At 37.3% G+C, this 14,080-nt stretch overlaps 1 protein-coding gene across 19 annotated transcripts in view; it reads right to left on the reverse strand.

Moving 5' to 3' along the window:
• LOC132159463 (receptor-type tyrosine-protein phosphatase S-like) overlaps window positions 1-14,080 on the reverse strand; it is a 194,036-nt gene that overhangs the window by 26,058 nt on the left and 153,898 nt on the right. For 7 of the 19 annotated variants that reach the window (XM_059568972.1, XM_059568969.1, XM_059568971.1 and 4 more), the window contains 9 exons: window positions 13,426-14,019; window positions 12,409-12,503; window positions 12,059-12,312; window positions 11,566-11,653; window positions 9,480-9,707; window positions 9,248-9,408; window positions 8,021-8,035; window positions 7,452-7,567; window positions 1,299-1,346 (listed from right to left, as the gene is read on the reverse strand). In XM_059568972.1, the coding sequence (XP_059424955.1) occupies window positions 1,299-1,346; window positions 7,452-7,567; window positions 8,021-8,035; window positions 9,248-9,408; window positions 9,480-9,707; window positions 11,566-11,653; window positions 12,059-12,312; window positions 12,409-12,503; window positions 13,426-14,019 (1,599 nt within the window). The remainder of the gene's footprint in view (window positions 1-1,298; window positions 1,347-7,451; window positions 7,568-8,020; window positions 8,036-9,247; window positions 9,409-9,479; window positions 9,708-11,565; window positions 11,654-12,058; window positions 12,313-12,408; window positions 12,504-13,425; window positions 14,020-14,080) is intronic. The other 12 variants (XM_059568973.1, XM_059568980.1, XM_059568978.1 and 9 more) reach the window with 8 other exon arrangements.

Genomic DNA, 14,080 nt, shown 5'->3' on the forward strand with positions numbered 1-14,080 from the left:
TATAGTTGAGGAAACTCTTTCAAGGACAAATTCCTGTTGCTGTTCATTTCCTATCTGCTCTCTCTGCCAGGATTTCTGTGTGTCTCTCTCTCTCTCCACCGCAGAGTCTTTTTATCCCATGCAATCAAGCCCAAGATCAGTGAGCGCGAGAGATGCAAACTGTCTAATTACATATTTTCAGTCTCTTATTTGTGCTTGACAGGTGATGCAAATAACAAATCCTTTTGATATCCGCCGCCGCTGTTCGCGAAACGATTTTATGCAATTGTTCATTTACATATAAAATGAAAAGTGCTTAGTATATTTCCCCATAAAAACAAGAAAAAAGGGAGTCGTGTTTCTCTTTCTCTGGCTCACTGTGGGGCAGGAGGGATGTATCAAATGTTGGACTATTGTTTGCTGAGGGTTTAATTAATTCGGCTCGTTATCTCCGCCTGCAGAACAACCCCATCGGTGGAGAGATGAATGGGGGTCTGAACAGACAGGATGCTGCAATGTGTGGAGACTTGTGTAAAAATCATACAGCAGAGCGGTCTCCATATGATCAGCGGTTTTTACTGTGGTTTAATAATGTTCAGCCAACAGCCTGTGAGAACAAAGCAATCGACAAGCAGAAGTATAAAGAAAAAACTAATTTAAAAGGAAAAATTAACAGCTGTGTTATGAATGAAAGTTAAAAGCAGTCATGATTAAGATGAAACAGTTGACCGCATTTGCATTTTAACTTCCCACAGATGCATAATGAAGAACAAATTTCTAGGACAATCAGTCGCATTGTTTGCTTCAATTTGTAATGTCTTTGGTAAATATTGTAGAAATTAAAGATATTAATAATAAGACTTTAGATAATAGATTATTGATTTACTTGCGCTAATATATACATTAATTGTAATTATAAAATGCTTTTATTTCAGTTTCATTTAAATATGGTCAGTTTACATAAATATATTTTGGCTAACATGATGCCTTTTTATGCAAAAAAAAAAAAAAAAAAAAAAAAAAAATTAAGATTATACACTTGATTTTATCCAACATTATGCATCTCGTATTGGAAAAGCAGTTGCTAATGAGATGTAATTTTAGGTTTCATTTGAATTACGTCTCCTTTTAACTTTCCCAGGGATACGGGAGTGAAAATCAGTGCAAATCCAGCAGTTTGTGAGGGAGAAAAAAAAAAGAAAAAAAAAAGTCATATGCAAATGTAGTCGGAAAACACAACCCATTATTCCGGATGTGGGGCAGACACATTAAAAAAGATAAGAAACCACTAAAGCTCAGCGCGAGATGTAAGCACTAACTTTCATAGTCAAAACCGGCTTCACTGACAGGACTGCTTAGACCCGAATCTGTGAAAAACAGCAAACAGCAAATAATAAAATAAAAGCATCCCTCTTTGAATGTACTGATAATTAGCTGAAAACCAAATCTGTAAATGGACTGAAAGAAATGGGAAAAACAAGATAAATGCAAGGAAATTAATAAGCAGGAAACAGAACTTCTCCTTTATGCATTTTCTCCTTCCAATTAATTTTTCAGACTATATTGTGCATTTTTAACCAGGCAGGAGAACGGACCACCCCTGCCTTGAATGAAGGCGGTAATCCTCGTGAGGGTCCTCGCCGTTGGATCTGACGCCAAGCAGTCTGTCAGACGCTGAAAGTAGGACACTGGCCATCCTTCATCCAACATCACAGTCGACATACATGAACCGCTGCAGATACTGTTCATACCAAGAGTCTTCACTGCAAACTCCACGCTAGTTTTTTAAAGAATAAATCCTCAAAACATCAGATGGCAGCGTCGATCGAGCGGTAAAAAGACATACGGTCAGAGTTTAGCAGCTCAACGTCTGTCCAGCTGTCTGGAGCGCTAGTGCATGAGCAGTGTCTTTAGCTTCTGTTGCCGAGGTCTGAACCATCTGTGATGACTTTAGGCACACAACACCTATGCAGACGCGCAGATTAGATCAGGTTTGAAATATATATATAAATTAGATATTTATTATCAGTGCCGGAAACAGTTGTGTTGCTTAATATTTTTTTGGAACTTGTGATACTTTTTTTTCAGGTTTAAAAAAAAGTTAAAAAGAAGAGCATTTATTTGAAAATAGAATAATATACACAATATTATACACATATAGACAATATAAACTACAGTTCAAAAGTTTGGGTACAGTACATTTTTATTCTTTCTTTTTTTGAAAGAAAATAAAACTTTTATTCAGCAAGGATGTGTTACATTGATAAGAAGAGATTGCAAAGATTTATACTGTACGAAAAGACTGATATTTTGAATGAATGCTGTTCTTTTTAACTTTTTATTCATCAAAGAATCCTGAAAAAAGTATCAGTTTCCAAAATCATATTTGGCAGCACAACTGTTGTCAACATATACACATATATATATATATATATATATATTAGGGATGGGAAGATTCCCTGATTCAATTGGTGCATCAGCATAAAATGTTAACAATACAGTTAACATCGAAAAGTGTGCATCAGCTACAAGTTGGCATTTATATCGCGATGCATAATTTCTAATATATTTGCTTCAGTAAAAAAATATTTATTAATATATAATTACTAGTGGATGCACTGTGCTTTTATTATTGAGAAAGTGACCAATATTTTATATTTGGATTGAGTTCTCCTCTCTAAACTCTTTCTCAAGCACGTTCTCTCATCATCACTGCTGCGTAAATATGACGAATCGACCCAAGGAAGTCCAAAAGTCCAAAAGCTGGCTTGAAATAACCTAACAAATCAATCGGGGCTAAAGCGGTTCCATAAATAAGTTCACACAATCTCACTAATTTTTGCAAGCTTATTCATGCTGCTGTGCGCATGTGTGCTAAACAGATGGAATGCATTAGAATAATAGCGCTATAATTCTAAGTCATATATGCATTTTGCTAAAATATTTGTTGTTGGACATTTAATGTATCTTTTGTAGAATTCTAAACCTACATACAAGTGTATTTTTATGATAGCAGTAACTGTAAAGGGACTATTGTAATGGGTAAATCAAATGTAAGCTATAGTGCTCTACTAATTACTATAAGCTCAAACGAGTCAATGTTTGTTTCTTATAGCAGTTAAAACAGTCATTTTCCTTTAATATGTATTTAAATGTTTAATTCAGTGATTTAAATTTTTAGTCATTAGTTATTTTAATGCTTTAAAGAGTAATTTTACTAGATTTTAATGTTCCAATGTTCTGCTATCTTTTCTGCAAACTATAAAAGGTACAGCTGCCATAAAACCAGAGAGAAAGGCTGCATGGCTAGTAACTGTAGTTCATTTTTAGTTCATATTAGTTAAAGCATTAACTAATGGTAATAAGTTAGACCTTATTTAAGTGTTACCAAAACATTTAATTATCTTTAAGCATTGTTTAAGCGATTTTTAAGGATCTATAAGCATTTGTGAAATAATTTTGTTGGCATTATGTTTTATTTTTATCCATCTATGAAGAAGGTGGAAAATTTTGAGGACATTTGAAGTGTAGAAAAATTGCTGTGCTGTGTTTGGGTGATGATTGGGTTATATGTTTTATATGATGCGTCTCAACTGTTGTTAGTAATATTGGTGAAAGAAGCGTTAGCAAACTCGTGAGCAGCAACAACAGTACCATGTACTCAGTCATCGTTGTGTATGTTTGTTTCACGCTTGCCTTTAAAATCGACACTCACTGACCATGTCTACATACCTGCACTTTGAAACCCGTATTCAAAAATACAGCTGTCGTGTAAACGAACAGGCAAAACGCATTTCCCGTTTTTGGCCACGACGTTCAAGATATTCTAAATCCATTCGTTATTTAAGTTCCTCAATATTTTGCAATCATGTTGGCAAAGTTTGGTGTGAATTAACTAGGTGGGGCTATAACTTTCACTCATAATAGTCCCATCTATGTGATCGGCCTCGTACAGCGAATAAACTGCTGACGTTTCATCAAAATCAGACAATGTGTGGAATAGTTATTACACAAATCCTCTTTCTTATATCTTGCCATAATTTTGTTGCCTCACCGCGGCCAAACCGTTCAAAAATGCTTTCACTATTTAGCATCCCTATTGTCTTGAGGTCATGCTGACCTAGTTTGGGGGCAATCGTTTGGAAATCCTAGGAGGAGTATACAAAAATTAAACTTCCTGTTGGGTGAAGTCTATGACATGGAGTGCGAAAGTTGTTCTGCTCGAAGAGATGTATGAGTTGCATATCAATACGTGCAAGTATGTGTGAGATATACAAGTTTTCTGACTGTGTTCCAGGGGGTGCCGTAGGGCCCCTGTGCCACGCCTGTGTCCCAGCATCTGCGGGAATAATGACCACAGATTCCAACATGTGTGCCAATTTTCAAGAGTTTTTGAGCATGTTAAGGCCCCCCAAAAGCCCCGGATAGTTGTAAAAAAACTTGAACAAGAGAGGGCTTGGGCCCTAATTATATTTAGAGGTACATAATGTACTATTGACCATATACAGCCAATGGAAAAATGTTTTATAGGAATAATTATAAATAGGAATGCATAATATAATGGTGTCCATATACAGCCAAAATGAATGAATGAATGAATGAAAATAGCACAGAGATAATTATTGGTTATTTGTAATTGTAAGCATTACAATTCAGGATTAATATTATAATAATGTACAGCCAATAGGTTATCTGTATCTGCTAAAATAAATAATATTATTAAACATAAACATCAATCATTATGTTAGTGATCAACAAAAAAATTAAGTTATTAAACATAAAAAACAGGATTAAAATAACTATTATAATACATATTAAAAATTTAACAATCTGTTATCAATTTAAAAATAAAGTGCATGGGTGAATATCTTTATTTATAAGATATATAAAATTCCCAAATAGATTTGGCTTTTTTACTTCCAAAATCTATGTAAATATTAAAATACAATATAAAAGCCATTTTCTGCCATAATATAACATATTCCTGAGTAAAACACAATGAAGAAATCAATAAATAAAAACAAAATAAAAATGAATTGTTGCAAGATTTTAGAAAGCTGCCTAAAAAAATGGGTGTGGATGAGGATTACAAATCTTCTATTAACAGACATGCTCACAGATGATCACAGGCCTGGAAATACCATGAGCGTCTGCAAGCGTGTCGCATTTTGTTTCATTTTGTTTTGTCGCAACAGTTTGCTAGTAAAAAAATATGTTTGTTTTCAAAAATGATTCATAATACCAATACAAACAGACTGAAGGGTATGCAGAGGAACTGAGCAGAACCTGACCATAAAAGCGTTACGAAACAAACCTAATGTTGGCATCTCGTCTCATTAGGATAAGTTGTGCGCCATATGTGCCAGTCATCCATGTGAACTCAAGTGTGCTGCTTTGAACAATGGCCCCTATTAGCTAATGGAAATGTCGCAAATGTTTCCCCGTCCCAGTTAATTGGGCTAAAATGTCCACTTAAATGAAAATACACCAAGCAAAGAGATAATGACACCCGTGCTTAAAAAGAACAACGTCGCGCCACAAATTGAACGCTTCTCAATTAATAAAGTCCAACGAGGATGGCTTTAACGAGGCGAGCGTCTTGATAGTGTTGAAGCGGACGAAAGAGGCGAGAAATAAGATGAAAGTGTGCCAGGCTCATTTCTGATGTGTTATTAGGCGGCTGCTGGACAAGATGTCCCACAATGGACAGGTGATTATGGGAAATGAGGTGGCGATAGTGGCTTTCTTACATTCTCCACCTCCATTTCTCAGCTGGCACTCGTTTTATCTGGGCTGAAGGAGAGCTCTCGGCGTTATGACCTCCTCGGGAGGCCGCACTGAGATAACCGCCTTTGAAACGAGAGCTGTTTGATGGGGAGATGCCGACAACGGACAGCAGAGAGAGACGCCGACGACAAATTCACTCCGTGCCACTTCAAGGAGCCACCGAGAAATGTCGGGGTAGGTTTAGTGCACAAAAAAGAAAATGAGGGCGCTCTTTGAAATGGAGTATTTTGACGAGACATAAGATCGTTTGCTTTGGAACGAAAATATTTCAGAAGCTGCCTGGATGCTCAGTCTCTGTTTTCATTATCGGTTATCTGTAATTATGATTAGAATTATAATTCAGGATTAATATTTTAATTAGCATTTTAAATTAGAATGCACAATATATTGGCGATCATGTACAGCTTATATAAATAAATAAACAATCAATCAGCATGGAGATAATTATCGGTTATCTGCATTTATTATTATGTAAGCATTATATTATATATTATAAGCATTATAATTCAGGATTAATATTAGAATACACATTGTAAATAGGAATGCACAAGATACTGGTGACCATAAAAAGCTAAAATAAATAAATAATGAAATAAATAAATAATAAACTGCATAGCGATAATTATCGGTTATCTGCATTTATCAGTTATCTATAATTATAAACATTATAATTCAGAATACATTTTTATAATTTGCACAATAAATAAGAACACATAATAAATTACTTGCAAATATATATATATATATATAAAAAAAAAAAAAAAAAAATATATATATATATATATATATATATATATATATATATTTTTTTTTTATAAAAGTGTCATTATCGGTTATCCATGTCTACAAAGATAAATAATAATATTAAACATTAATATAAACTGTTATGTTAGTCAGCAGTAAAAAATTATAATAAATATAAGACAATCAAAAAATGAAAAATAAATTGTTATTAATATAAAATAAATGTTGACAGTTATCCGTTAACATTTTAAAATTTCTACATTTGTGCATAACTTTATTTATAATATATACGTGCACAAACAGCATTTATAATACAGTACACATGTTGAGTTTTTCTTAAAAAATAATGCTAGGCTTTTCTATCTCCCAAAATATATGTAAATCTTAAAAGTCAATATAAAACCAATTTTTCTTTCATTTCAGACCAGGTTTAACATAGAAAGCTGGGAAAAAATGAGGATGCTCTTTGAACTGAATGATTTTGTTTAGAGACAAGGGAGGCGATGACAAAATGTCTGTGAAACTGTATAGATGTTCAATTTAATTTGGACGTTCCAAACCTTGAAACAAATATGAAATAAACATGACTGACAGGCCGTACACGTATGTTAGCTAATAAACTGCATCAGTAGAGACACTAATTAGAAAAAACTACAGGTGCGCCTGAAATTGACAGTTAAATGAAAGTTAATTGACAATATATGTCACTCTGGCACACTTCAAAGTACTCTTTCGCAAAAGAGAATCTGACAGATGATACGAAAATAATGTTGAAATGCAAGAAAGCTCTATTTTCTTCATGCTAAATATATATACTTCTTGATTTTTGATTTGATTTTGAGGTGAAATATGAACTAGAAATACATTTGACATCTGCGAGATGAGTTCAGAGGAAAGTTCATGTTTCAAGTGTTTAAGGTGGTTTGTTCATGTGTATATACCTGGGGTCTGGAAGTTGATTCGTCTCATCTCCACCGGGTCTGTGGGGTGGTGAGGGGTGATATCGGCATTGTTCAGCAAACATTTCGTCCGTGGCTCTGACTCTTTACGTTTGCTGCTTTAGGAAAATAAAGAAAACGCAAGGAATCAATGAAATCTGAAAAACAAGTACACCTTATCACAAGTGCACAAAATGACCACCCATTGTTTCCTGACCAGTTCAGATCAATGACTCATGGTTTAGAATAGATTCATCAATCAGTTTGACTGATTCAATAAGTGCCTTACACTTATACTTTTAACAAGTATTAATAAAAGTCTGCACACTACTTTGTTTGCCAGTATTTACCAGTGCAGAAAACACTATTTATAGTCTATAATCGAGGAAGCTAGATGCTAGCACACACAAAGCTATGTCCACAAACACCACAGCCGAGGGGCACATTGGTTGAACCCGCCATTTCATTGCACTGTTTTCCTCTGCCATCTAATTAAAAGTTGCTTTTATGCTGAGGCAGGTTGTTTTCTTTTGCCCCCTTGAAAACAGCAATAAAGTACAGCTAAGCCTTACCTGTCAGGCTTGCTGCTTCCAAAGAAAGCATTGAAGTGAAATAAATATATAAAAGGGAGAAAACACAACAAGAGAACAAGGGAGAGGAGAGGGAAAAAAATCAATAGAGTGCATTTAAATTCACAGGGCAGGCTAGCGGAGCCAGATTAGCTCATCTACATTTGGACAGACCTGTAAAAGATTTGTGTTTGCGCCCACCGGGGGGCTATACGATCTTCAGACACCAGAGGTCAAACTCAAGGTCCTGCCGAGGGAGGAAATACTAGCCAGGAGTCATCCGCTTTTAACCTGGCTCTTGGGGCGATAATGATGAATAGCTTCCCTTTGAGTTTCAGCACGTTTGCATGCTAAAAGTCAAAGCGGTCTGCTTTGGCCGTGCTCTGAAGCTAACAGCTTTTAGCAATCACCTTATTCATTTTTAATACGATCGAATTGATTGCTCTCCTCAGCTCCGCTTTGAACTTCTCCAAACTATGCCAATGCTGAGGGCTAAAATAAGCTTAAAAACGTCTTTTAGCATTTCTGAAGCTCAAAATTAGTTTCATTGGGTTAGTTTGAAGACTGCTATAACTACTCAATAAGTGAACAACTGAAATTTGTGAGCGAAACTGAAATGTATAATAAACAAACATACATAAATGCCTGTAAAAAAAACTATGTGATGAATATTTTTTTATTCATTTATTTTCAGTCTTATTAGAGTAAAATTTATTGGGTCAGAAACTGAAATGTATAAATACATTATATTAATAAACATTGTAAATGTCTTTACAAAATATTTTAATTTATATAGTAATAAATTCTACTATTTGTCAATTGTAACTAATCTATACATTATAATTATACATGTCTTAAAAGCTTTTCAATGTAGTAATTTATTATATTATTTAATTAGAATTTTAATAAATTAAAAAAATATATATTTATTTTAACAAAAAAATTTTCATAAAACAACAGATAATAATATAGAAAATCATTTAATATTATTGTTTTTAAATAAAATGTTTTGTAAAGATTTGTTATATATATATATATATATATATATATATATATATATATATATATATATATATATATATATATATATATATATATATATATAAAATAAATAATAATTAAAGGATTAATGATAATAAGAAGCTTAAATTAGTTGTCATTTTGACTGGTATTGTAAATTGTATAAATAGAAATAGTTTATATTCATTAACATGTCAAAAGTCCACTCACTTCTTGTAGAGAAGAATAGCAATCACAATACAGATGATGAAGACCACAGCGAGAACAGGCCCCACCACCCAGATGAGTCCGTCCCCTCCCGTCTCCATGGGCTGAGGGTCCACGTCTGGAGCTGTGACTGGATCCGTGTAGGGGCTGGTCACAAATGTTTTCTGCACAAAAGCAAAAAAAGGTTATAGCATTTGTCACTTTGCACGAGTCTTAAAACTTAAATTTCACTCACCCCTCCGGTGGTGTTAAGCTCAGCAAGGATGAAGATCACATATTCCTGCCCGGGATCCAGAGCCCTGTTTTCAAAGCCGCTGTACACCATCTGGTTGCCCAGGGTGAAGGACGGCGGCATGGATGAGGGCTTGAAACTGGCAGCAATGTAGGGCCGCTTCCCGTCCACCTGCTTGAGCTGACGGGTGGTTCGAGCGTGACGTTGACCGAGTCTTCTGTCGCCCAACAGCTGTGGGAGAAAAAGACTGCTTGAGGAGAACTGAAACCTAGGGCTGGATGATTAATCGAAAAGTAATCGAAACCGAAATTCAGAACCTCTAACCGACTTAATTTTCCAATGTCGGTTATTTCAGTTTTTAATCCTAATACTTCCCCCTTAAAAGCATACTATCGTGTGTGTAGCCACATGACTCTGCTTTCCAGTCAGTGGCATGAAAGCAAAACACGGAGGTGAACGCCGGATAACACGAACACTCATATAAACAGTAGCTTTGAAGATTGCGCACACAGAGGAACGCAAAAACTATTTATCAGCGCTGTCCTGTGATTTATTATTAAAGTAGCTTAGAATCTCAAAACTTATTATAGCATATTTTTCTACTTTTGAAGGAACTAGGCTATTTACAACCCACAGCTTCACAATAATATAGAGACAGTATGACTAATTCACACACGCAATCACTCGTACTGGTACTGTGCTAATTTATCTTTATTTGATCTTTATTTATCTCTTACACCGAGCAATAATCTATAAGAAATGTTACGAACATAGATAAAATAACTGCTGATAGTGAGCTATGATGTCAGATCACGCTTTCAAAAGGAAAAATATATCCCACCTTTACTAGTCGATCTCAACCGTCTGGCTGAGACAGTTGACAGAAAGCTGCTGCGTGTCGTCATGAAAGCGTATCATTTTCACGTGTTATTAAGCCTTGCCACTTGCCAATTTAACCATTCAAAAAACTTTAAAGCATTTAAACACAAGACGCGGAAAAGCTGAACTGAGCAGCTGGTTACTCGCGCGCGGTGCTCGGTGCGCACGCGGAGAGAGAGGTGCGTCTCACGGTAACACTGAACTGAGCTCTCCTTCAGGAATTGCTAATTCAACATTTTCACACCACAGACTAAACACAATTAATCATTGATTGGTAATTGGCCAACAAAGTATTGACTGTTGTCTGAAGTTTTGTTTGATTGTAATCCATTACACATCTTTCTATCAAAGTTATCTGATATTATCAAGATTAATTTGTTTAACTCTTGAGTTCTTGTCATATTTAATTACCATTTTCTAAACTATAGCAAATAAACTGATAATGTGAGAAATGTTGAAGGTGTCTGAATTAATTTTGGTTTGACTGTATGTTTAATTTTTACAGTGCTATTTTACATTTAATTATTCGGTTTCTGTACCTGGACACTTACAAACTTGAAAAAACTTAAACACTGTGTAAATAGCACAAACAAATAAACAGAAAGAACATACAAATTAAACACTTTCAAACAGGGCCCACTGGTACAACCTGTACCGGGGCCCTGCTAACCCCTGCTACGGCCCTGCTTACAGTACAAACCTTGTCAGTGAACTATGAGGGAATAAAAAAAAAAAAAACAGAAACAAAATAATCGTTCATTAATCGTAATCAAGGTAAAATGTTCAATTAATCAAGGTTTTGATTTTAAGCCATAATCGTCCAGCCCTACTGAAACCAGCATCTAAAACACAACATATTCTGGTTGATTCCTCTAGGTACAAAACTATTAAAAAAATGGCAACTGATGCTAAATAAAATGGGTTATTTACTCAAAAAACTAACTAAAAAAACAAAAAACTATTATTTTAAAGTCAACTAATACATAAAAAGAAAACAGGCACCCATTCACAGTTCAAGGTCACTTGGTCAAGCGTAGCAGTTATCCAGTGGGTAAGGATGAGAGCTGTGTGATTGTCCCTTCTCCCTGACAACCCCTTGGGAACGTTCCCACCATGCTCATGCTAGAACACTTTCCATGGCTTTGGCTCCACCGTGTCGGTGACACAAGGACAAACTTGAGAAAATAAGATAATAAGCGGGTATGTTCACCTCTTCTAGGTCCAATTCATCTGGGCTCTTGATGTGTCGGATCGGTCCTCTTCCCTTCTTCAGAGGAACCACCACAACATAGACCACCCTGCAAGAGGTAAAGATGGAGCAAAAAACCATTACAAAAATTGCTAGTCAAAGAATTGTACAGAAAAATAACTACCTATCCACTAAATGTGATTATTTGCATGTTCCATAAAACTGGGAACATCTAACTAAACGATTTTCAACAAAACATGAAAAATTTCCTACACAACAAAAAACTTCATCTACTGTGGTGTGGTGCTTTTATTTTGCCGTTCTATGCCTTTATTTTGATAGGATAGTGAGTTGACAGGAAGCAAAGTTGGGGGCGGTGGAAGGTCAACGATTCGGAACTTGAAATCGGGACACCACTTTTAAAGGACCCCACATTTCCAATTTGCTTGCATCTGCATTCATATCCTTGGGTATAATGTGTTGCGGGCCTAGAATGGAATTTGGTTTTCCTTACTTGATCAACTCTTTGGATTCCAGCGGTGGTAAGACAATGGTGAGAGTACTGTCTGGCTCTCTTTTCAGGTCCAACTCTGGCTTTCGGACAAGAATATGTGGTGCCGTTCGTGCAATGAGTTTGTGTTTGGGTCCACCATCACTGCTCTCCTGGCAGGTAATTCTGACCTCGTAGGTGCTGTTGGGTCGCAAGTTGGTGATGAGAGCTTTGTTCATCCTAGCATCAATATCAATCTTCTGCCGGTTGTACTCCAACTGTGGACCAATGTGCATCGATAAATTGTTCAATAACAGATCCCGTCAATAAGATTAATATTGAATGAAAAAAACAGGATTCAATAGCTTGCATACCATGCAGCGGTACGGGAAGCGGCTATCGGAAAACTTCCAGGTCAGCAGTGCCGTGGTTTTGGTGGTCAGCTTCACCGTGAAGTTCTTAGGAACATCTGTCCAGAGGTGAATTGGGGAAACAAATTGAGAAAGACACTTAAGAAATGGAAAAAGCACAACAACTGAAGGGAAAGAAGGCTGACAGAGTGTTCGATGCTTGCGACCAGTTTTCCCCCAAAGGAGAGGGGCTTTGGTCCCTCTGAGTGAGCGGTGTGTGGCGTTAGCTGTGAAGGGGAGGGGTGGGAGGCGCTCAGTTGGTACAAACAGCACGCTAGACTGGACTGGTGAACACAGAACCACAGGATTGCACAGTACTCTGCCTGCCCTGGCCCGGCAGTGCCACTCCAACAAGAACATTTGGCAAGCAGCTACCATAATCCCCCCTGAATGATTTCAGAATAGCTGAACCCACATTATGTTTGAGTAACCCACTGCTGCGTGCTCTCAAATTTGGATAGGCACTGCCATGGCAGAAAGCCCGACAGAAATGAGGACAAACCCCAAACACAGTTGTCATGCCCACAGTTGTTAGCAGTGCATCATGGGACGCCATGCTGCAAACCATCCCAGTGTGGGAGTAGGGGGGAAAGGTGAGTATAGAGAAGAGGAACCGTTAAACCAAACAACGAAAACTGCAGAAGAAAAACCAAACAAAGTAAACAAATGTGCCTGATTCAACTTCAGATCTGGGATCTCCTTGACGTGGCTCTCGTCTACCTTGGAATAAATACTAGGGGAGTTTTGTGATTGGATGAGTGAATGTGCTGGGCGTGTCTGACCAATCGGCACTTACCTCGCAAAAATTGACGCTCCTTCCCTTTCAAAACTGACTGACTTTAACTTACTGACTTATTTTACCTTGTTGTGGGGGAGGGTGTTAGTGAGGTATGTAGCTCCCAGAGAACTTTATATAATCGGGTGTAGGTGCTTGCATTGTAGAGGTTTGTCCCTTGAGGCGGGGAAATGAGCAACCCGTACCTGCTTCGTAGGCCACTGTTCGATACTGGATCGGTGGGCTGTAGGGCCCTGGACCTACACTGGTGTGCGCTCGAATTTTCACATCGTACACTGCGTTGGGCCTTAGGCTGTTGAGGGTGTAGCTGTTCTCACTTGCCGGCAAACGCAGTTCCTTGGGTCCGCCGACCGTTCCGGCCTCTTGGTAAGCCAGTGTGTATTCTATTATAGCACCGTTGCGCTCTGCTAGCACCGGAGGCAACCAGGCAAATTGGAGCGAGCAGCAGGTAATGTTAGACCCTTCCATTATTTGGGGATACCCTCGAGGAACCTCCTCGGGGACTTTTAGTTCTCGGGTAGCCTCTTCACCAAATCCTGATCTGGACTTGGCAGACACTTTGAAGACGTATGTTGCCCCTCGGTGGATATTGCTAATGGAATATTCCAGCTCCTGAGGGCCGAACTCCAGCGTGGCCAGGGGGCTCACATCCTTTCGGCCGAACTGTAGCCGATAACCTTGGACCTCGAGACCCGGAGCGATGAAGTCTGGGGGTTGCCAGCGCACTAATGCGGTAGTCTCTGAGTTTTGGTTGACAGAGAGAAAGGGAGGCCCCGGCACTGCAGAGAGAGAAAGAGGGACATTACATTCAATTCAAATGAACTGTATCTCACTTAAGTC

The sequence above is a fragment of the Carassius carassius genome, chromosome 16, assembly GCF_963082965.1.
Source record: "Carassius carassius chromosome 16, fCarCar2.1, whole genome shotgun sequence".
Lineage (NCBI taxonomy): Eukaryota > Metazoa > Chordata > Actinopteri > Cypriniformes > Cyprinidae > Carassius > Carassius carassius.